Source organism: Salvelinus alpinus, chromosome 26, assembly GCF_045679555.1.
Source record: "Salvelinus alpinus chromosome 26, SLU_Salpinus.1, whole genome shotgun sequence".
In the NCBI taxonomy this organism is placed as follows: Eukaryota; Metazoa; Chordata; class Actinopteri; order Salmoniformes; family Salmonidae; genus Salvelinus; species Salvelinus alpinus.
The window spans coordinates 18,393,113-18,416,452 of NC_092111.1; the positions used below are offsets into that span (position 1 = coordinate 18,393,113).

Sequence of the window (23,340 nt, forward strand, 5' to 3'; positions counted from 1 at the left end):
GTTGAAAACAGCATGTCTGGGACAAGTAGCACGTCCGGTGAACAGGTCAGGGTTCCATAGCCGCAGGCAGAACAGTTGAAACTGGAGCAGCAGCACGGCCAGGTGGACTGGGGACAGCAAGGAGTCATCATGCCAGGTAGTCCTGAGGCATGGTCCTAGGGCTCAGGTCCTCCGAGAGAGAGAAAGAAAGAGAGAATTAGAGAGAGCATACTTAAATTCACACAGGACACCGGATAAGACAGGAGAAGTACTCCAGATATAACAAACTGACCCTAGCCCCCCGACACATAAACTACTGCAGCATAAATATACACATATACACAAGGATAGAGCTACATGGAACAGTGGTACATCCACTATCCTTCTCCTATGCTCACAATTGAGAAATAATGTATGTAATTTGAGATCAGTAAATATTTTCGATGTCAGAGTAGTTTGAAACGGTAGAAAAATCTATGTGTGGGGTGGTGTCTTCAGATCAATGACAGTTAACGAATGCATAAAATAAACATTTACACATTAAATACATTTGAAATGACAGAATAATACTGATGTAGGATCTTAATTTGAGCCAGTTTGCTACGGCAGGAAAAGAATCATGCAGTAACGGGAAATATGAATTATCATGTGGATTATAATGAATTATTTTTTGTAGGGGTTGAATCATTTTTCATTAGGGCAAATCCAGTCTGACATTTTAAAGTGGAAATGACAAAATTTAGAAGCGTTTTTAAACCTTGAATATGCTGCAAATGTGCATTTCCTGCTTAGCAGGAAAATTCTCAGCAACAAAAGAGTGGTTAAATTAAGATCCTACATCTGTACATCTGTGCTGATCTTTAATTGATTGCAGCTGCATCCAGCTGTTGGTAATGATCGGTTGGGGAACAATTAACAGTTAGGGATCTGAAGAATTGCTTTTGACATACCTCCAGGAATTAACAGAGGTGTACAGCATGGTTGATGAATAGTACAGTTCTAAAGGAGACAACTATAGGTAGAAACACACTATGTTATGACCAACTGAAGTGACCTGGATTGACTGACCAGTCCCATAGCAGACAAGGGATTTCATCTTCCTCCTCTGATTTATCCTCAAACGTTTTCATAGGTGGTAGCAGAGCGCAGTATAATGACATTGTGGTGATGTTTATAAATGTTCTTTATGTATTTTATACTCTCTTTCTATCTCCAGGAATATGATGATGGATACGGGACAGCTTACGATGACCAGGGTTATGACTCCTACGACACCAGTTACAGCAATCAAGGACAGAAGTAAGAGTCCGTTTCCTGTTTCTCAGGGCTGTACCTAAATGTATTCTCCGGGTCTCCTTATCATCCTAACCTGTGTTTTAGCAAAACAAAACTGTAGATATAGTACATATTATTGGTGTACACCCTTATTCTTTATTAGTTAAATAGGGGGTGAAAGGATACGTGCGTGGGCAAATCAAGTGGACCCTATAAGGATTTTTCTTAATAAAAAATACATTCAGTTTGTCAGAGGTTGTTGACAGTATATTGCATCAATGCTTTACATCAGATTAACCTGTTAGCATGCTAGTTCTCCATTAGCAACTTGTGAACCTACACATCAGATTAGCATGCTAGTTCTCCATTAGCAGCTTGTGAACCTACACATCAGATTAGCATGCTAGTTCTCCATTAACAGCATGTGAACCTACACATCAGATTAGCGTGCTAGTTCTCCATTAGCATCCCTATACATCAGCATATTAGCATGGTAGTTCTCCAAGTAACAGCAGGGGAACTAGAGGTCTTCACAAATCGGGTCGGATCCTGCTCGTTGGCCACGGGCTTGGAATCTGTGTGAACATTTGTGAAATACACACCAGATCTGAAATTATATTTGAAGAGTTTAGTTCAGGAATGCAAATTGCACTCAATTACATTTTATATTTACAGTTTATTCTCTTAAATTGTTGTCAGCGGGTCGGTCCCCTTTCATCAAACCAAATGTGTCAATATCATTTTGTGACAAAACGACATATTTGCTTCTTGAAAACCAGCTACTGCGCACTTCACGTGATGCAGGGTGAAATGGGCAATATGCCTACTTGTTGTGGGAGAGGAGGAGGATGCAGCAGAAAAGAATGATAGTCTCTATAAAGTGAGTTTCTGAAAAATGGAGTTGTTCCTAACTGAAGTGAAGAAGAAACGGAATGAAAGAGAACACAGGGTGGAAAAACCGACAGGCAAATCGTCTGTATTCGCCTCATTTATGCACATTGTGGATACGGATAGGAAAAGGTCACCCATATTTTCAGGACCTGAGCTATTTAATTTAATTGTTTTATTTATTAAATGTACTCGTTTATTTAGGCTATTCAATTTATTTGTTTAGGCTTGGCATATTTAGTAGGCTGCTTTGCTATTTTATTTGGGTATTTTCTTTGTTTAAAATAACAGTTTGTTACCTAATGTTGAATGACTCGAGTCAAGTGTGATGTAAGATGTGTGACTCATTGAGGTGCTAGACTGATAGCGATAGGCTTATCTGCAGAAAATATTGTATTTCCTAATGTTGAAAGGCTGCCGATTTCTTGATTGTGTATGGCATGGATAAGTATAAGAAATATCAGGAAAACTTTTCACTTCAATTATGAGTATTTTATTAACTCTCCGGATGGTAGCCGTGAATGACTTTTCTATCAAACCCACATCCAAACCAATCTCAGGCTGTATAGGCGAATTCTGTAGGCCTAGAGGATGATGTACATTTAATTTAGGATAAAATGTTTTTAGTGCTGTTATAGAAATAGCCTACCAAAATAGGGAATACTAACCTAGACCTACACATCCCAATTGTTGGAAATGACACGGAATGTAAATAGGAGACTCCATCCTTCTGTAGCCTATTCATAATTGAGAATCATGCTTGCTGATCAGACTTTTGACTACCTTTAGTCTAAATCAATGTTTATCAAAACAGTTAAATTGGCTGGATTGTAATGTTGCTCAGTAAAATAAGTAGCTGTTCTCAGTCTTGCACGCGATGGTCGTCACAAAAAAATCATCCTGCTCAAATATTTGGGCAACAGAAATAAGGAAAACATTTCTGAAAATGAAATCTCCATCTAACTATAGGGATGTCATTATGAAAACAGCATCCATCTGTCGGTAATGATCGGTTGGGGAACAATTCACATTTAGGGATTAGAATTGCCTTTGATATAATTCCAAGAATCAACGGAGATACAAAAATATTTAATAGAAACAAACGAGTTCATGAATATTATAGTTCTGAAGGGGAAGGAGATAGTTCTGAATTATAGATACTGTAGATAAACATCCTTTACGTCATGACCAACTGAAATGGAACGACCTCTAATAGATTGAACTCTAATGGAACATATGGAGGGGCGACCAGAACGGCCAGGAATGAACAGTGCACGTCTTAGTGCCAACATAGAAGAACCAGTTTGGGGGTTCAGAATGAGATTGAGGGGAAACAAGCTTTTGAACTAAATAATGTTGATAGCTGTCTTTCTATTGTAACTTCTCAATCTGATGTCCTGTCATAAAGTATTTGAACCATAATGCCATAGTTTGACTAATACCAGTAGATCCCTTGTGCTAATATTATTTATTCCTATTTTCATGTTTCAAGCCTTTGTTGCCCCATGAAGCACAAATGGCTGTTTGGTTGTTTGGATCTATGTAACAGCAACAGAAGACCCTGCAGCTACATGGCTGTTTGGTGTCCTATAGCTCTATGCAATACAAACCAGGGGTTGGAACCGGTTCAGGTTCACCAACATTTTTCGAAGAACAGAATCAGAACCGGGAACAAAAGTGATCTATATTGTTCTGGAACATGGGAACCGGTTAATAAAATTATGTTACGTTCCGGGCAATATGTTCCATGTTTTTATTTTAATTCTGGTGCCGCTCTGCACACACAAGCTTGTTAGCTAGCTAGCTAGCTCTAGTGCAACTTTAAGCCAACTCTTGGAAGTTCAAAGACATTCAAAGTTCCTTCATAGAAACCGCTCCTCTGTAGGTATAATTCTGTGGGCCTAATTCAGATTATACATGTCATAAGATGCCCAGCACTTCAAGTCAAGCCTCCTACTCCAACCTCTCTCGCTCTCTCCCAACTCACAAAATGTCACTTGTCTCTCCAATGCACCTAAACAACTATAGCCCAATTGGTCACGTAATCGAATGGAATAAAATATATTTCACACGTTTAAAAAGGAACAGAAAGAAACAATATAAACTGTCACTTTTTGGGGATTCGAACTGGTTCAGAACTTTATTTTGCTAGTCGGAACAGTGGAAGGGAACCCCAACAAATAATGGTTCTGTTCAGAATGAAACAATTGGGAAATCATTTCCATTCCAACCCCTGATAGAAACAGAAGACCCTGCAACTAAACGCACAGAATTGATTTTCTCATATCAAGGGAGCGATCACCCTCACCATGTCACTTAAGGTCAAAGGACTTTGCTATGGCACGTTGGCTTGTTTGCTGCCATCTCTCTCTTTTATCGGTCCTGCAGCAGGGATGCGTCCCAAATGGCACCATATTCCCTATATAGCGCATTACTTTTGACTGCTCAAAAGTAGTACACTAAATAGGGAATAGGGCACCATTTGGGATGCATCCCTGCTGCTGTCACACCATCTTCCCTCCTCTCCTTTATTCTGTATGTTCTGCTTGCATGGGCAGTTTCAAAGAGGGCCTGATTGTTGCTGCACTTAAGATGTCAAAAATGGCATTAGTGGCAGCTGTAAGGGGGGTAAAGGAGAGAGAAAAAAATAAAGAAAAAAATAACATATTAGGCTGTCCCATGCTTTGTGAGGAGGGATGGTTGATGTTTTCTTTTGTGGCCGTGTCAGGATATATGTTGCCCAGGCCAGGCAGCCTACATCTCTCACACACTCTCTCTCTTGGGATGGCAGGTAGCCTGGCTGTTAAGAGCATTGGGCCAGTAACCAAAAGTTTGCTGGTTCGAACACACCAGCAGAAAAAAATGTTTTTGCCGATCTGCCCTTGAGCAAGGCAGTTAACCCCCAACAACAACTGCTCCCCGGGCGCTGATGACGTGGACATTGATTAAGGCATCCCCCTGCGGAGGGGTTGTGTTAAATGTGGAAGATAATTTTTTTTGAATGCATTCAGTTATGCAACTGACTAGGGCCCATGTGTCAAACTCATTCCACGCAGGGCCGAGTGTCTGCAGGTTTTCGCTCCTTCCTTGGACTTGATTGATCATTTAGGTAACTGATTAGTAAAGAACTCCCCTCATCTGGTTGTCTGGGTCTTAATTGAAAAACCAGAAAACACTAGGCCCTCCATGGAATGAGTTTGACACCTGTGCCTCAGGGCCAGAGTCTCTGACCCCCCCTGTCCTCTATGTAGTTGGGGTACATCTTAAAGGGGGGTACATCTTAAAGCCTGCCTGTTAGATCTGCAGAGAGGCAGAGGGAGTCACTGGGGGTAGGCTGGCCCTGAGCCCTGGTGTCTATCTGCAGCCATGTGGTGAATAATCACAGAGGCTTAAGGCAGAAGAAAAACGGAGTCCATCATGTAGAGGCTGGGTGGGTTGTGTGTGTGTGCTTGGTGGGGTGTGCTCGGCTCTGTTCTGCCCAGAGGCATGATGCTAGACTCAAAGAGATTTTGAGATCTGTTGCCTGGTTAGAAAGGGTGTGCGTCCCAAATGGTACCCTATTCCCATTATAGTGCACTACTTTTGACCGGGGCCCATATGGTAGTAGTGCAAAGGTAGTGCACTATATGGAATAGGGTGTCATTTGAGACACTCACTTAGGCTGACTAATGGGCTACCAGACTTTACAGCGTCTTCCTCCTGAGACACACTAGTCAGTTTATTTACTTATTTTTGTTAACTTATTTAAGTCTCAGAACTGCCTAGAACGGTTTTTTTTTTTGAGTGTAGATTGTTTATCATCTACATGATCATGTACATCTCTTGCAATTTCTTAGAACCTGACAGTGTGTTGTTTAAAGTGTAGTCGGATGATTGCAACCAGCCTGCTTTTTATACTCTCAGAATGTGTTTTTACTCTCAGTGGGTATTTGTAAATATGTACAGGACACTGCAGTACACTCCCTGTTTACAGGACTTACTAGTAATTTTTTTCATGTCTCAGAAACAAATACATCATTTTTCAAACTAAATAATCACTATTTCATATGAAAATGGATTATTAAGAAACATTGTTAACCAGACAAGACCCTTTGAGTTCTTCTTTCATCTGTAGAGTAAGAGCATCATAGACGCTAGCAACCCTTTACAATGCATGGTGACGATACACAATATACACTCAGCGGACAGTTTAATAGGTACACCCATATAGTACCGGGTCGGACCCCCCTTTGCCTCCAGAACAGCCTGAATTTTTCAGGGCATGGATTCTACAAGGTGTGGCGTTCAAACGTTGCTCAAATAGTATCAAGGGACCTAGCGTGTGCTAGGAAAACATTCCCCACACCATTACACTACCGCCACCACCACACCATTCTCCTTCAACCTCTCTCATCAACGAGTTGTTTGCACCCGGAGGACTGCCGCTGACTGGATGTTTTTTGATGGTCGCACCATTTTCGCACAGACTTTCTTGTTTCCTAAACCATTCGTTTACCACACCGCAAAGCCAGTGTGTACAGTAAATACAGTACAATACTGCGGTCTATAGTGCATACGGTACAGAACATTTCCTTTTTAAGGTCATCCAATTTAGATCTGCTGATGGACAAAAGGTACAGCCCTGTTTTACCCCGGAGCCCAATCTCAGCTTGAGCAGGTCAGAGCGGTAGCAGGGCTGGAACAGGGAAGGACCCAGGGGAATGTTAGACTGCATCCATGGACAAGACGTCTCCCTAACAATGCCTCACAGAGCCTGAGGAGCTCACTGCACAGTCACCAACCACATCAGAGCCCTGGCTGGGCGGCAGGCAGGACTTCACTAGCTGCAGGATAACAAGCAGAGCAATTTACTACAGTTGGTTTCTCCAGTGTCTCTAGTATGATATCAGCCCCTATTCCTGGCGGGGAAAGAGGGTCACCATTCTGGAGAGTTTGTTTTGGGGATTCTGGGCAAATACACTGTATGTCTACTATACTGTAGACATAATTGAGGTGGACATAATATTCCTGCTAAATACAAGATATGTAACTTGTTTTCAAATTGTAATTGCTGATAATAACCTAAACAACATTGAATAACATATTTAGTCAACATGAATGTAGCAGATTCACATTGAAAGGAAAACGAAACAGTTCACAACCTTGACTTTTAGCTAAACGGTGGTTCTTCTCAGTAGTTCGGAGACATTTACATGTTTCAGAAGAGAGGGAAAGCCTAGAGGAACATCTTGGAACGACAAATCAGCATGACATCCATGGCAGCTTCAGCATAGCGGTCAATCTTCCGTATGAGCGCCATCATAGCCTTTTTCTACGGCATTTAATATACCGACCCAACCCACCGTTATTATTACCTGAAGGCAGGTAGGTAGATGTGTGGGTATTATTAAGCAGTTGGAAGGTCAGATGAATGGAGAGACTGAAGGAGAATCACTTTCATTGTATTAGCAGATAGAGGGTGATCTCCCTGTAGGTAAATGAGGAGGATGACAGGTGTTGCTCTGGGTGAGGTCATACAGAGGTTGGACACACACCGATCGGTTTGGATCAGAGTGTTATTTCATTCCTGACACAATACTACAGGGGCCTCTCGCCTCTTGCCTTCCTCTTCCTTTTCCCTGGCTCGTCAGCCTGCTCCCAAAGTGCCGTGGTTACAGGGAGGAGGGCCGCGGTTACAGGGCTAGCTGTGACAGCGTTTTAAAGGGCAGACACATCCCCTAGGAACAGTTGTAAAACTCAATACAGGAGACAAGTGTGGAGGTGTGGAGGTAAAAGGTAGCACAGAGCACAGGGGACTTGTGGAGATAGCAGCGAAGGGGAGAGAACCATTCTGAGGTAGGACAGAGCACAGGGGAGAGAACAGTTATGGATGTCTGAATGGCAAGTCTTGGTGGGTAGTCAAATCAAATCAAATGTATTTATATAGCCCTTCTTACATCAGCTGATATCTCAAAGTGCTGTACAGAAACCCAGCCTAAAACCCCAAACAGCAAGCAATGCAGGTGTAGAAGCACGGTGGCTAGGAAAAACTCCCTAGAAAGGCCAAAACCTTGAAGAAACCTAGAGAGGAACCAGGCTATGAGGGGTGGCCAGTCCTCTTCTGGCTGTGCCGGGTGGAGATTATAACAGAACATGGCCAAGATGTTCAAATGTTCATAAATGACCAGCATGGTCAAATAATAATAATCACAGTAGTTGTCAAGGGTGCAGCAAGTCAGCACCTAAGGAGTAAATGTCAGTTGGCTTTTCATAGCCGATCATTAAGAGTATCTCTACTGCTTCTGCTCTCTAGAGAGTTGAAAACAGCAGGTCTGGGACAGGTAGCACGTCCGGTGAACAGGTCAGGGTTCCATAGCCGCAGGCAGAACAGTTGAAACTGGAGCAGCAGCATGGCAGGTGGACTGGGGACAGCAAGGAGTCATGCCAGGTAGTCCTGAGGCATGGTCCTAGGGCTCAGGTCCTCCGAGAGAGAGCAAGAAAGAGAGAAAGAGAGAAGTAGAGAGTCCACCAACAGTATGTGAACAGAGTACCAATGTAGACCACCATGGTGTGTATCAGTTGTGGAAAGTACCCGAGAAATCAAGAGTTATACTATTAAAACGTACAGATCTTGGCATGATTAGGCCTAGGAAATATGCGGCTGGTATTTCAGGCTTGGCAAACACACAGTAGTACATTAGTTCAAGAGAGTTAATTAGTTCAACACAATGTAATTGATTTCTATCTAAGAACCAGAGGTCTTGCAGTTCTCAGATGGGTACTTTCTGTAATAACTTTACTTGCACGTTTGATCCTTTTAATATTGTTCTAATTCAGTTCTCAGCAGTTTGTAACATTTGTTTTGACAGGCAACGTCTGTCTTTTGCCCTAATTAGCTTCAGAGCTAGAGATATTTTAATGTTGTAAGGCCTAACACGAGTTTTTGTTGCTGTCTCAAGTGTTGTCTTGGAAAGATTCCAGACGCTCTCAGGATGATGTCAGTTTATAGCATCGCAGAGAATATGATGAAAAACTGAGGATGAATCCCAAATGGAAACCTGTTCTCTATATAATGCACTTACTTTGACCAGAGGCCTATGCACCCTAGTCAAAAGTAGTACACTATATAAGGGGATGTCATTTGGGATGCAACCTCAGTCTATATGCTTGGGCCGTAATAACGTTGCAGTCACCTGCCCATCCGTTGACCAAGACACAATCTGAGGTGAATTTTAATGTAATATGGCTGACTTTTGATTGTTGACTGACCATCGACATGTTAACCACATTATGTCATTTTTGAACGTTGACTGACCATCGACATGTTAACCACATTATGTAATTTTTGAACGTTGACTGACCATCGACATGTTAACCACATTATGTAATTTTTGCTTGGTAGATTTTCCCTAAATCTACAAATGTAAGATGGTAAAAATAAAGCGGGGTCAGATTCAGACAAAGCAGATGATTATATTCACACATGTAAATCCATAGCGTTTACCGTTCAGTCCGTCTTTGTGACATCGCAGCAAGGGTCCAACATTGAAGATTGCGTACGCAATCAGCTCCTGAGACAAGCAATCAACACCATATCCCTGAGGGAGTTTTCAATAACAATTACACCATCCTCATTTTGGATAATATACAGGACACATTCTCCCAAGTACAGTTCCTTTTCTGTCTGTTTATATTTCATCTATTTTTGTCTATTTTTGCTTTTTGCTGTATTTTTTTCAGAGCCTTAATCCATTAAATACAAAATACATACTGTACCCACTCTCCTGAGTGGTGCAGCGGTCTAAGGCACTGCATCTCAGAACAAGAGACGTCACTACAGTCCCTGGTTTGAATCCAGTGGTTATAATATCCGGCCGTGATTGGGAGTCCCATAGGGCGACGCACAATTGGCCCAGCGTCATTGTTATTAAGAATTTGTTCCTAACTGACTTGCCTGGTTAAATTTATTTTTATTTTTTATATGTCAATATGAAGGAAGTCATGTCATTTTTCATAGTCTGAGATTGAAGGTTATCCTTTATCAAAATGAGTTATCTCGCTATCAAAATTATGTTAAACGCTCGCTATCTAATGAATATGCCCCTGAATGTTCTTCCTCCTGCATTGGAAAACCTATGAAATATTTAGTGTCTCCTCTCCCCTGGATTTGACTGCTGACTATAGATTGTTCTTCTCAGTACCTCTGGATCCTCTCTAAATGTCCTAGCAGATCTCTGTAGGTTTATCACAGAGCAACAGAAGAGCAATGGCTGTGTAAGAAAACAAAGTCCACCAGGGACATGTACTACATCACTCAGATGTAACATCACCATCTGTTTATTGGCGCCGCAAACGACAACATCAGTACTTAGGATCAGCCATTTATAGAGGATACCTGTAAATCTGAGAGCCAGGCGGTAGGTATACCTGTGGACGAGCAGGTCTGGAGTCAGATTCCGTGATTCCTGATCATGAGACAAGGTTAGCTAATGGCCTGCACTTTAAGACAGATTGCTCTTGCTTGTTTGTCTGAGATTGTCTGTTCTGGGGCTGGGGCTGAGGCTGGTGCTGAGGCTGGGGCTGAGGCTGGGGCTGAGGCTGGGGCTGAGGCTGGGGCTGAGGCTGGGGCTGAGGCTGAGGCTGGGGCTGGGGCTGGGGCTGAGGCTGAGACTGAGGTGGGGCTGTACCCCATGGTGTTCTGGTCAAAAGTAGTGCACTATATAGAGAATAGGGTGCCATTTGAGACACATCCTTTGTGTTTGTCTTGAACTAGCAGGAGACTAAAAATCAATTTTCTATCTTTGAAGCAAGAGATTTAAACACCCAGCATATTACAGTGGACTCTGGGTTTCTCCTTGAGATATAATCACCCAGCATAGTACAGTGGACTCTGGGTTCCTCCTTGCTCCTCTCCATCATTAGCTGTTAAGGAATGTTTACAGAGTTTGCTTGTGATTAAAACAACATAAAATATAAATTACGTTGGGATTGTTTCAGTCCCTGACATGTTTCCAGCCACATTCCATTAGTGACTATTTATATAAACTTAGCAAAAAAAGAAACGTCCCTTTTTCAGGACCCTGTCTTTAAAAGATAATTCGTAAAAATCCAAATAACTTCACAGATCTTCACTGTAAAGGGTTTAAACACTGTTTCCCATGCTTGTTCAATGAACCATTAACAATTAATGAGCATGCACCTGTGGAACGGTCGTTAAGACACTAACAGCTTACAGACGGTAGGCAATTAAGGTCACAGTTATGAAAACTTGGGACACTAAAGAGGCCTTTCTAGTGACTTTGAAAAACACTAAAAGAAAGATGCCCAGCGTCCCTGCTCATCTGCGTGAACGTGCCTTAGGCATGCTGCAAGGAGGCATGAGGACTGCAGATGTGGCCAGGGCAATAAATTGCAATGTCCGTACTGAGACGTCTAAGACAGCGCTACAGGGAGACAGGACGGACAGCTGATCGTCCTCGCAGTGGCAGACCACGTGTAACAACACCTGCACAGGATCGGTACATCCGAACAGCACACCTGCGGGACAGGTACAGGATGGCAACAACAACTGCCCGATTTACACCAGGAACACACAATCCCTCGATCAGTGCTCAGACTGTCTGCAATAGGCTGAGAGAGGCTGGACTGAGGACTTGTAGGCCTGTTGTAAGGTAGGTCCTAACCAGACATCTCAGGCAACAATGACGCCTATGGGCACAAAGCCGCTGTCGCTGGACCAGACAGGACTGGCAAAAAGTGCTCTTCACTGACGAGTCGCAGTTTTGTCTCACCAGGGGTGATGGTCGTGTTCGCGTTTATCGTCGAAGGAATGAGCGTTACATCGAGGCCTGGACTCTGGAGCGGGATCGATTTGGAGGTGGAGGGTCCGTCATGGTCTGGGCTGAGCTTGTTGTCATTGCAGACAATCTCAACGCTGTGCGTTACAGGGAAGACATCCTCCTCCCTCATGTGGTACTTTTTCTGCAGGCTCATCCTGACATGACCCTCCAGCATGACAATGCCACCATCCATGCTGCTTGTTCTTTGCGTGATTTCCTGCACGACAGGAATGTCAGTGTTCTGTCATGGCCAGCGAAGAGCCCAGATCTCAATCCCATTGAGCACGTCTGGGACCTGTTGGATTGGAGGGTGAGGGCTAGGGCCATTCCCCCCATAAATGTCCGGGAACTTGCAGGTGCCTTGGTGGAACAGTGGGGTAACATCTCACAGCAAGAACTGGCAAATCTGGTGCAGTCCATGAGGTGGAGATGCACTGCAGTACGTAATGCAGCTGGTGGCCACACCAGATACTGACTGTTACTTTTGATTGACCCCCCCCTTTGTTCAAGGACACATTATTCCATTTCTGTTAGTCACATGTCTGTGGAGCTTGTTCAGTTTATGTCTCGGTTGTTGAATCTTGTTATGTTCATACGAATATTTACACATGTTAAGTTTGCTGAAAGTAAACTCAGTTGACAGTGAGAGAATGTATTTGTTTTTGCTGAGTTTAGTGTTAATGGATGCTTTTTAATAAATGCCATTTAGCGTACAATTTTATGCAAAGCGAATTACAGTCATGCATGCATACATTTTACATATGGGTGATCCCAGGAATCAAACCCGCTACTCTGGCATTACAAGCACCATGCTCTACCAATTGAGCTACAAAGGGCCACTATAGAAGTGCTAGGAGGCGTTTGACTGTGCCATTTGGGATACAACCTGTATTTTACTTGAAGCAGTTTGTTTCACCTGGATCGTTGCCCTTCAGGGCGTAGCTGAGGCCTGAGGACTCACTGACCAGACCAGGGTAATAGAGGAGAAAAGGACATTGGTAGAGAGAGGCAATGTGTGAGGATATTGACAAAATGTCAACCCAGAAATTAGAGGTGCCTAACAGCTTTGGGAGTCCTCCTCTCGTCCTTGTGAAAGGGGAAAGCTTTGACTTGGCAGCTCTCTGAGGACCTGACAGCAGCTATTGGTCCTCGTAGCCTTTAGCTTTACACCAACAGGAAGGATAAGCCGCTTGTTTAGCCCCTCAGCTTCCCAGGGCGTACTCTAGCGGAACGGTTTGTAGTTGAGTGTATATTCAGAGGGGTTCCGCTCTGGGAAGAATATACCCCAGTATTGAGACATGGTGTGAAATCAAATGACCACACACCCTGTCAGGTGTTTCATAGTGTACATCTCTGGTGTTTCATTTGCTGTATCTCTTTCTCTCTGTCTCTGTCTGTCTGTCTGTCTGTCTGTCTGTCTGTCTCTGTCTGTCTCTGTCTGTCTGTCTGTCTGTCTGTCTGTCTGTCTGTCTGTCTGTCTGTCTGTCTGTCTGTCTGTCTGTCTGTCTGTCTGTCTGTCTGTCTGTCTCTGTCTGTCTCTGTCTGTCTCTGTCTGTCTCTGTCTGTCTCTGTCTGTCTCTGTCTGTCTCTGTCTGTCTCTGTCTGTCTCTGTCTGTCTCTGTCTGTCTCTGTCTGTCTCTGTCTGTCTGTCTGTCTGTCTGTCTGTCTGTCTGTCTGTCTGTCTGTCTGTCTGTCTGTCTGTCTGTCTGTCTCTGTCTGTCTCTGTCTGTCTCTGTCTGTCTCTGTCTGTCTCTGTCTCTGTCTCTGTCTGTCTGTCTCTGTCTGTCTCTGTCTGTCTCTGTCTCTGTCTCTGTCTGTCTGTCTCTGTCTGTCTCTGTCTGTCTGTCTCTGTCTGTCTCTGTCTGTCTGTCTCTGTCTGTCTCTGTCTGTCTGTCTGCTGTCTGTCGTCTGTCTCTGTCTGTCTGTCTCTGTCTGTCTCTGTCTGTCTCTGTCTGTCTCTGTCTGTCTGTCTGTCTGTCTGTCTGTCTCTGTCTGTCTCTGTCTGTCTCTGTCTGTCTCTGTCTGTCTGTCTGTCTGTCTGTCTGTCTCTCTCTCTCTCTCTCTCTCTCTCTCTCTCTCTCTCTCTCTCTCTCTCTCTCTCTCTCTCTCTCTCTCTCTCTCTCTCTCTCTCTCTCTCTCTCTCTCTCTCTCTCTCTCTCTCTCTCTCTCTCTCTCTCTCTCTCTCTCTCTCTCTCTCTCTCTCTCTCTCTCTCTCTCTCTCTCTCTACTCTCTCTCTCTCTCTCTCTCCTTCACCCTCCACATCTACCCTCCCTCTCTCTCTCTCTCCTTCACCCTCCACATCTACCCCCTCTCTCTCTCTCTCTCCTTCACCCTCCACATCTACCCCCCTCTCTCTCTCTCTCCTTCACCCTCCACATCTACCCCCCCTCTCTCTCTCCTCCTTCACCCTCCACATCTACCCCCCCTCTCTCTCCTTCACCCTCCACATCTACCCCCCTCTCTCTCCTTCACCCTCCACATCTACCCCCCTCTCTCTCCTTCACCCTCCACATCTACCCCCCTCTCTCTCCTTCACCCTCCACATCTACCCCCCCTCTCTCTCTCTTCTTCACCCTCCACATCTACCCCCCCTCTCTCTCTCTCCTTCACCCTCCACATCTACCCCCCCTCTCTCTCTCCTTCACCCTCCACATCTACCCCCCCCTCTCTCTCTCTCCTTCACCCTCCACATCTACCCCCCCCCTCTCTCTCTCCTTCACCCTCCACATCTACCCCCCCTCTCTCTCTCCTTCACCCTCCACATCTTCCCCCTCTCTCTCTCTCTTGGTTTCTCTCTCTAAAGCCATGATGAGTGGTGTCAGGTATATATAAGCAGCTGGACACCAGTGTAAGACTCACAGTGGTACCTCTGCTGTGAGGGTTGATTGGAAAACCTCACACTCTGAATAACAAAGTCTGGCTTCTCTTTGTGGACACAGAGCATAAATATTCACTCACATCTTAGCAGGGGTCCAGTTTAGATAAGAGGAAAAAGCCTGCCTTTGTTTCTGCTGTTATTGTTCCCTGGTTGAGTCATGAGCTGTGTGAGCAATGCAATCTTCATGCCAAGTCAATGATCTCCCCGGGGAAGAAACCCAACATGAATGCCTTTTCTGGACAATGTCTCAAGCAGACATTTATAGATCCGCAACTATAGACGTTTCCCCCCTCCCCCCTCCGTCCCCTAATATAAATTTAAATTGTTCATGTATGCTTGTGCCTTTAAGTTTCTTAAAAAAAAAACAATCAACATGCTGCCAATCAAAGTTAAATAATGATTAAGTGCTTTGAAACGCGAAAATCATAAAAGTCATCATTTTTTGTTGATCTGGTGTATAGCTGGGCCTTTAGTGTCACCTCCAACACTAAGCCAGAGAGAGGAGGGATAAGCCCCAGACTGACAGGCACGGAGACCAGGGCCATAACTACATATGAGGACACCGAAAAATATATAATAATAGAGATATATATTTTCCACACAATAAAGTAAATAAATTACGGGTCAACATCTAAAGACTGCTCCCGGTGTTGATTAAAGCTCAGAATGCTTATATTCTTGATCTGACTGACTTCTAATCACGCCTGCCGCTTTGCAAACGAGTAGAATCCTGAGCAGAGGTTGGTTCGTTATGTTCACCTGCGTCCCCTGGATTTGCCTCCCGGATTTCCCTTTTTATCAGCACATTTACCACTCTCTCAAACGCCCTCTCGCCGAACAGGCCGAGGGCCTGAGATGTTAAACGAACTACCCCAACTCGGAGTTGGCTCTAGTGGGCAACTAGAGACGCTGATGACAGTGTGTTTGTGAGATAACGGACCAAAGGCCATTTTAAAACTGTCCCGCGACTGCTGCCGTATCTACAGCCATCCCCCAAACAAACAAAAACTGGTTAATAGTTGCTTATAGATACAGTCAGTTAGGTGGCTACATGCCGGAACACACTTCTATTGCGGTAATGTTAAAGGCCTCTGGCTAGTATTACTTAGCTAGCTAGAACGATGAAGTAAGAGGCTGACGTTAAACAGAGGCTAGCTCAGCAGGAGCAAAAAAATAGGCTACTAAGTTCTCATAATAACTCTATAAAAAAAAGAAGATATGTTTCAATATGAACATCTCCGATCTTCCCTGTAGGCCTAGATTAAAATGCAATCAAACTACAAACGATACAGTTCATACGTTGTCATCTCCATCATCCACTGGAGTTTAAAGTTAACCCGTTACCCACTTTTCCCCCCCAACAACGTCACTGATATTGATACCGAATTGGACGTCATATTCTAATAACTCATGTGATGATACCATCATCGGTGCACTCCATTGACGTCTGTTTATGCAGAACTTGATTAGTAATGCCTAGGAATACAAATGTGAACGCTATGTATATCTCTATGTTACGAGTTGATGACTTTATGCAAGTCATCATTACAAATGACTGAACAGATGCTACGTGTCAGTGTGAATCATTTCTCATATTTCCCCCCTTTCTGGGGTATAACATTACAATCGTATAGCTAATAGGCTATGTGTTTGTAAATCGAGTGAGGTGAATCAACCTACAGCACCCAAGGTGATAATTGTTTGGGACATTTTTGCTTGTTTTGCTGTTCTCCAAATAGTATTTTAAAACATTTTTATTATATAGAAATGCAGTAAATGAGCTTCAACTTTCAAAAAATGTCCTGGAGGGGACCTCACTAAAACTGAAACCCTGGTTACGGCCCTGACGGTGACAGAGATGGTGACGGGGAGAAGACTCAGCTGTGATGGGTGGCATGTGCCGGCTCTGTGGCAGCCTTATGATGAATTACCTTTCTGGGCTTGAATGATAGGACTGATACTGAATGATACCAGCGCACGATTGTTCTGTCAGCAAGTCAACAGGGACCGCTGAGAAATAAATAAAGAATAGCAAAGAAATGAACCACAATTCAAGATGGCCTCCCTTTTTATTTTTTTATTACAGGTGCCATCTCTCATATATAGCTCCACATCCTGGATATGGGGAGACTGACATAGCCAGGAAATTGCCATGTGAAAGCACAGAAGGCACAGCTACTGTAACTTCTGAGTAAATATTGGCTGTCTGATCTATTGTGTACTGTATCCTGTAAGGGAGGGAGGGCATAGTTATGAAAGAAATGATCTGTATGCACCTTTTGCGTATGTTTGTAATGTAGAGTATATGTTCATGGTTACATACAGCAGAATGGTACATCAATTCTGTACATCATGACGTTATTTCACTTTACCGAACAGTTCATGCCATTCTCATTCCAGGTAATGATTTGATAGCTGTGTGCTGTAATGTACCTCTATCATTTTCTATTAAGGCCTAAAGGCCATGTCATTTTATTGTTAATAAGAGATTCTGATGGATATCTCCTCTTTCTTTCCTTTCACAGCTCAGACCATTATTATGAGTACGGACAGGATAATGGTGAGGAATCATACGAGACATACGGTCAGTTGCTAACTGCTTTATTCAAATGTAAAATGTTGTTTAAATGCATACACACCACCTGTCTTGTTCAGTGTGGACCTCTTTTCATCATCAACGCAGCAGTTTAAATGCTGTTAAACCCACATGCAATGTCTTTTCCCCTAATAGGTGCTATATAAATGTTTTGACAGATTTGTTGTAGATGTATTGTTAGCATTAATCAGAATGCCAAGTGATGGGATACATGAGGCATGGTCTGTGTCATCTTAATGGTAAAATAATTTATTGGTGATTATTCTGTTCCACAACTGAATTAGGCCTCTTTTACGCAACTCCATATGAACAACGTACATTTATCTGACAATGTCAAACACAATTCTGTTATTATAAAGGTTGGGGATGTCTGATAAAGACACAGTAATTCTATAAAGCGGGGCATGGCTACGTTAACAGAATGTCCTGACTGTATTCATACGTAAACCATGAGTGATAGAGTAACTGATATGCATTGACGTCTGGTTTTCTAATACAGCTTTAACTATGGTTTTATTTTCTGGTGAAATGTTTTGAGCGCTGTATGGTTCTCGTCTCAGTCACTGAGTCGTTAATGTAATCTCATTACCCAGGTCTCCTCTTGCTTTGGCAGATGTCAATTCTTATAGCACTTCACAGTAAATGTATACAGTTGTCACCAGAGACTATCTGTAAAGTAAAGGACTTTTATGCTCTTCAGTCCATAATAACGTTGTAACAGCTCATAACATAGGGCGGCAGGTAGCCTAGCGGTTAAAAGCGTTGGGCCAGTAAACGAAAAATTGCTGGTTCGAATCGCCTTTAATCTAATTGCTCCAGGGTCACTGCAAATACTGTCTGATCCCTGGCTCTGAACCACCTCTCTGAAGCTGTCTCAGGGGAAGTGGGATTCAACAACACAAAATTGTGAAATAGGACAAATGTAAGCACACAGCTAATTACTATAACTGAAACAGCAGCTAATTACTATAACTGAAACAGCAGCTAATTACTATAACTGAAACAGCAGCTAATTACTATAACTGAAACAGCAGCTAATTACTATAACTGAAACAGCAGCTAATTACTATAACTGAAACAGCAGCTAATTACTATAACTGAAACAGCAGCTAATTACTATAACTGAAACAGCAGCTAATTACTATAACTTAAACAGCAGCTAATTACTATAACTAAAACAGCAGCTAATTACTATAACTGAAACAGCAGCTAATTACTATAACTGAAACAGCAGCTAATTACTATAACTGAAACAGCAGCTAATTACTATAACTAAAACAGCAGCTAATTACTATAACTGAAACAGCAGCTAATTACTATAACTGAAACAGCAGCTAATTACTATAACTGAAACAGCAGCTAATTACTATAACTGAAACAGCAGCTAATTCATATTACAATTTGCAACACAGATTAACACACGAGTTATGTGGCAAGAAACTCTGGCTGGAAAGTGTTAAGAACTAACCTCCAGAAGCAGACAAACACACAGAGGCTAACAGTGCAATGCTACATGCTTTCTAACAGGTCAAAAGAAAGAGGTGTTTGACAGTTCAAAGAAAGGCGCTGTTTAAACGATAAACAGAGTTGATGGTACATGGTTAATCTCTAACCACAATGTTACATTGGTCACTGTCTCTCCAAAGTGAGTGTCAGAGAAGGTGTGACAGGTTTAGAGACTATTAGATACTATTGGTTATGGGCTGCCAGCAGAGACCATGTCAAGGGAAAAACAGTCCTTTGTGAGCCTCTGCTCTGCTCCGGGGATGAGACTCTGTTGGCTAGAGATCACACAAAGGCTGCCATCGATGCAGCAGGCACTTGGCACATAGACAGCAGAGGGCCTGAATGAGGTCTGATTTGGGCTAATGGTTATTGTGACCTTTTGTTAGGAGCCACTACACTGGCTCTTTTCAAGTAGCTATCTGATCTTCTGTTTCAATTATCTAAACGCATCCTTCTAGGTTAATGACAAGCTTCTTGGTGGATTGTCTGTTTGAACTACAGAGGCTGGGAGTCTTCTGTTGTTCCAGTTAGATAGGCCATATCAACATCAGTCTCTCAAATAACTCAGAAAGTTAGTCCATTGACATAATTCAACTTTTGTTGGACTGGTTTGATGCCTGATTGAAGCATGATTGCTGAATTCTTACCACAGTTCCAGGCTAAGGAAAAAATGACAAATATTTGTCCAATAACCTGTTGACATAATACAAATCTGAGTTACACAAGAGTGTGTATGTGTGTGTAGAAGTGTTCCTTACGTATGGCTGTTTCCCTATAAAGCAGGTCAGGAGGACTGGACAACTAATCGTGGCAAGGCGCCAGCTGCACGGACGGCCAAGGGAGTGTACAGAGAGACGCCCTACTCCAGATATTGAACTGATTATACAACAACCTGCACAATCCCTCATGGATGTGTCATCAAGTAATGGATTTTATACGGACGCTCCCTTTTTAGAATAAAAACACAAAGAAAACCAAACAATAACACAGAGGAAATGATGAAGGTAAAGACCTTGAAATCAATCGTAAACATGGGTTTTAAAAACGGAAGACCCTGGTATGATGTCAAGACTGTTTCCACTGGGAATAATGTGTATAATTTAGGTCATCTACCCACTCCTAAACAAGTAGATATCTAAATATTCTGGACCCAGTTATAGAGTGATTGGTCATTGGTAATATATTAGTGATTTAGTTGTAGAGAGGTGAAGTATTGTAGATATTTTTGCCTGTCCCTTGCAAATGAAACCTTTCCAATCAGAAAAGATCCTGATATAAATATTGTTGTTTTATCTCCTTTTGTAAATGATAGTTCTTTAATGTTAAAGGGCTTATAAAAGCATGGCGTGGAATCATTGTGGATAGTGTCAACTGTTTTATTCCTGTCTTAAAACGTGTAGATGTGTGTTTCTGTTTAATTTCCCCCGTTTAATCAATCTTCAATCTCAGCTCTCAATCCCTTCTTTTTTTGGTGTAAAAACCCTCAGTAAGAAAAAATAATCAAGAGCTGCAAGACATTTTAGGTAAAGCCCTTAATAATTCATTCCAATCCATATATTTTGGGGGGCTTTAATACCTGAAATGCTTTCAGACATTGTATAAATCAGGTTCTTGAGACATTAACAGAAATAGTATATTAGCATATTAACATTATCCGCTTATGTAAGCCCTTTACATTGTTCTTCTTGGTTGATGCTCAATAAACTTTTGGAAATATAGAAGTTTGTGTTCAAGAGCGTAATTCTGTATTTACATAAATAGAAAAACACAATAATCTAAACTAACAAAACTAACATGGCAAAGAATGATGTTGATGATAATATTGAAAACGCTGACTTTAAAACAGGTTCTTAAATTCCGTAATGTACACTACCGTTGAAAAGTTTGGGGTCACTTAGAAATGTCCTTGTTTTTGAGGCCAAAGAAGAAGAAAAAAAGAAGCAAATTGTTTGTCCATTAAATAACATCAAATTGATCAGAAATGGAGTGTAGACATGGTTAATGTTGTAAATGACTATCGTAGCTGGAAACGGCAGATTTTTTTATGGAATATCTACATAGGCATACAGAGGCCCATTATCAGCAACCATCACTCCTGTGTTCAAATGGCACGTTGTGTTAGCTAATACAAGTTTATCATTTTAAAAGGCTAATTGTGAAGAGGCGACTCCAGTGAACGTCAACAGTGAATAGGCGACTCCGGGATGCTGGCCTTCTAGGCAGAGTTCCTCTGTGCAGTGTCTGTGTTCTTTCGCACATCTTAATCTTTTCTTTTTTTGGCCAGTCTGAGATATGGCTTTTTCTTTGCAACTCTGCCTAGAAGGCCCTCATCCCTGAGTCACCTCTTTACTGTTGACGTTGAGACTGGTGTTTTGCGGGTACTATTTAATGAAGCTGCCAGTTGAGGACTTGTGAGGCCTCTGTTTCTTAAACAAGACCCTCTAATGGTCTTGTCCTCTTGCTCAGTTGTGCACCAGGGCCTCCCACTCCTCTTTCTATTCTTGTTAGAGCCTGTTTGCACTGTTCTGTGAAGGGAGTAGTACACAGCGTTGTACAAAATCTTCAGTTTCTTGGCAATTTCTCGCATGGAATAGCCTTCATTTCTCAGAACAAGAATAGACTGACGCGTACTTTGTTTTTAGCCATTTTGAGTCTTTAATCGAACCCACAAATGCTGACGCTCCAGATACCCAACTAGTCTAAAGAAGTACAGTTTTATTGCTTCTTTAATCAGAACAACAGTTTTCAGCTGTGCTAACATAATTGCAAAAGGCTTTTCCAATTATCAATTAGCCTTTTAAATGATAAACTTGTATTAGATAACACAACGTGCCATTGAAACACTTGAGTGATGGTTGCTGATAATGCGCCTCTGTACGCCTATGTAGATATTCCATATACAATCTGCCATTTCCGGCTACAATAGTCATTTATAACATTAACAATGTCTACACTGTATTTCTGATCAATTTGATGTTATTCTAATGGACAACAAAAAGGCTTTTCTTTCAAAAACAAGGACATTTCTAAGTGACACCAAACTTTTGAACGGAAGTGTATGTTGAGACTCTTGAGAGATCATACTGATCAAGAATTAGCTTCTGAATAATATGATAACATGTACAACAACATAAAACTGAACATTATTTGAACACAAAAATATATTTAAAAACTGAATGCAAGTAACAAAACAACACCATTTTTTAAAGAACTGTGTTGTATGTATATTGCCTATTTGTATATTGCAATTCAGCTAATGTTTTGTAGGTAATGATTTCGATACAATGTCAATCACAGATTTAAGTCTCTGATGTGTGTTTTTCATATGTAATATCTTAATAAAACGGATTACAATATGTCAGTTGACATTATATGTAACAGTACACGAACATGTACAGTAACAATGGCAGCGGCACCTGTATTTTCTTGCTTGCCTATCTGATAATAAGTGACTTTGAGTATCTTATAATAGACAGTCCTATTACATTTTAATGACAACAAACAGTGACACCAGGAGAAACTCCTAGGGACTGTTCATAACTTTTCTACTGGATGTAAACAACGGATTTTACACAATTGTATAGAATTTGTATGGAGGGGATCTCGTTTCTGTTCCTGTTTTGCTCCCTGTGTTCTCCTCTGGAGCCTGCCCTGACCTTTGGCCCTGCCCCTCTGTTAGAGAGACTCTAAATGACCCCTGACCTCTGAACCCCAGCTGACCTCCGCACTGAGAGGACGGCAGACAGACAGTAGCTGTTTTAAAAGACCTCCCTCCATCAGTTCCACAAGGTAATCAAACCCAACCAACCTAACCTCACCGTAATGTAGACTGACAAACATAAAGCACTAAAACTAAAATGAAGTTTAATATGTTGTTCATCATTAAGTCTTTCTTAATCTTGAAGGGGTTTAAAAGTCAACACTGGGGATTAATTAGACTCCGATATAAACAATTTAAAAGTAATATAAATAGCTGTAATATTTCTAGCAAGTTTGGTGTGCAATAACTGTATTATATGACTTTGATTATATATGGTGTATTGTAAGTAAAATGAATTACTCTTTAACCATACTAAAACTATTTTTCTGAATCACTTTAAATTGCAACAGTTTGCTTTCTTTCTGTACCTTTATTTTGTCATCAATCATGTTATTTCCTTTATTTTAGGCTGGTGCCAGAGCCCACAGCAGGAAATCATACGTCCGACCACCCTCAAGCTCTGAAGGTGAGTTGCAATTAAACGCTATTCGTCTGATAATTCTTCTTCTTTATATCAACATAACCAGAGTGCTTTTGTTACATATACAGTATTATCCATGATTAGAAATATACAGGGTATGTCCCAAATGGCACCCAGTTCCCTATATAGTCCATTACTTTTGACTAAAGACCTATGGG

At 42.0% G+C, this 23,340-nt stretch overlaps 1 protein-coding gene across 2 annotated transcripts in view; it reads left to right on the forward strand.

The window, feature by feature from the left end:
• Positions 1-22,297, forward strand: part of LOC139554879 (KH domain-containing, RNA-binding, signal transduction-associated protein 3-like) — a 160,265-nt gene extending 137,968 nt beyond the window's left edge. The window contains exons 7-9 of one of the 2 annotated variants that reach the window (XM_071368112.1): positions 1,196-1,278; positions 17,365-17,423; positions 19,722-22,297. In XM_071368112.1, the coding sequence (XP_071224213.1) occupies positions 1,196-1,278; positions 17,365-17,423; positions 19,722-19,816 (237 nt within the window). In that variant the 3' untranslated portion in view covers positions 19,817-22,297. The remainder of the gene's footprint in view (positions 1-1,195; positions 1,279-17,364; positions 17,424-19,721) is intronic. The other variant, XM_071368114.1, reaches the window with a different exon arrangement.
• Positions 22,298-23,340: the final 1,043 nt, after the last annotated feature.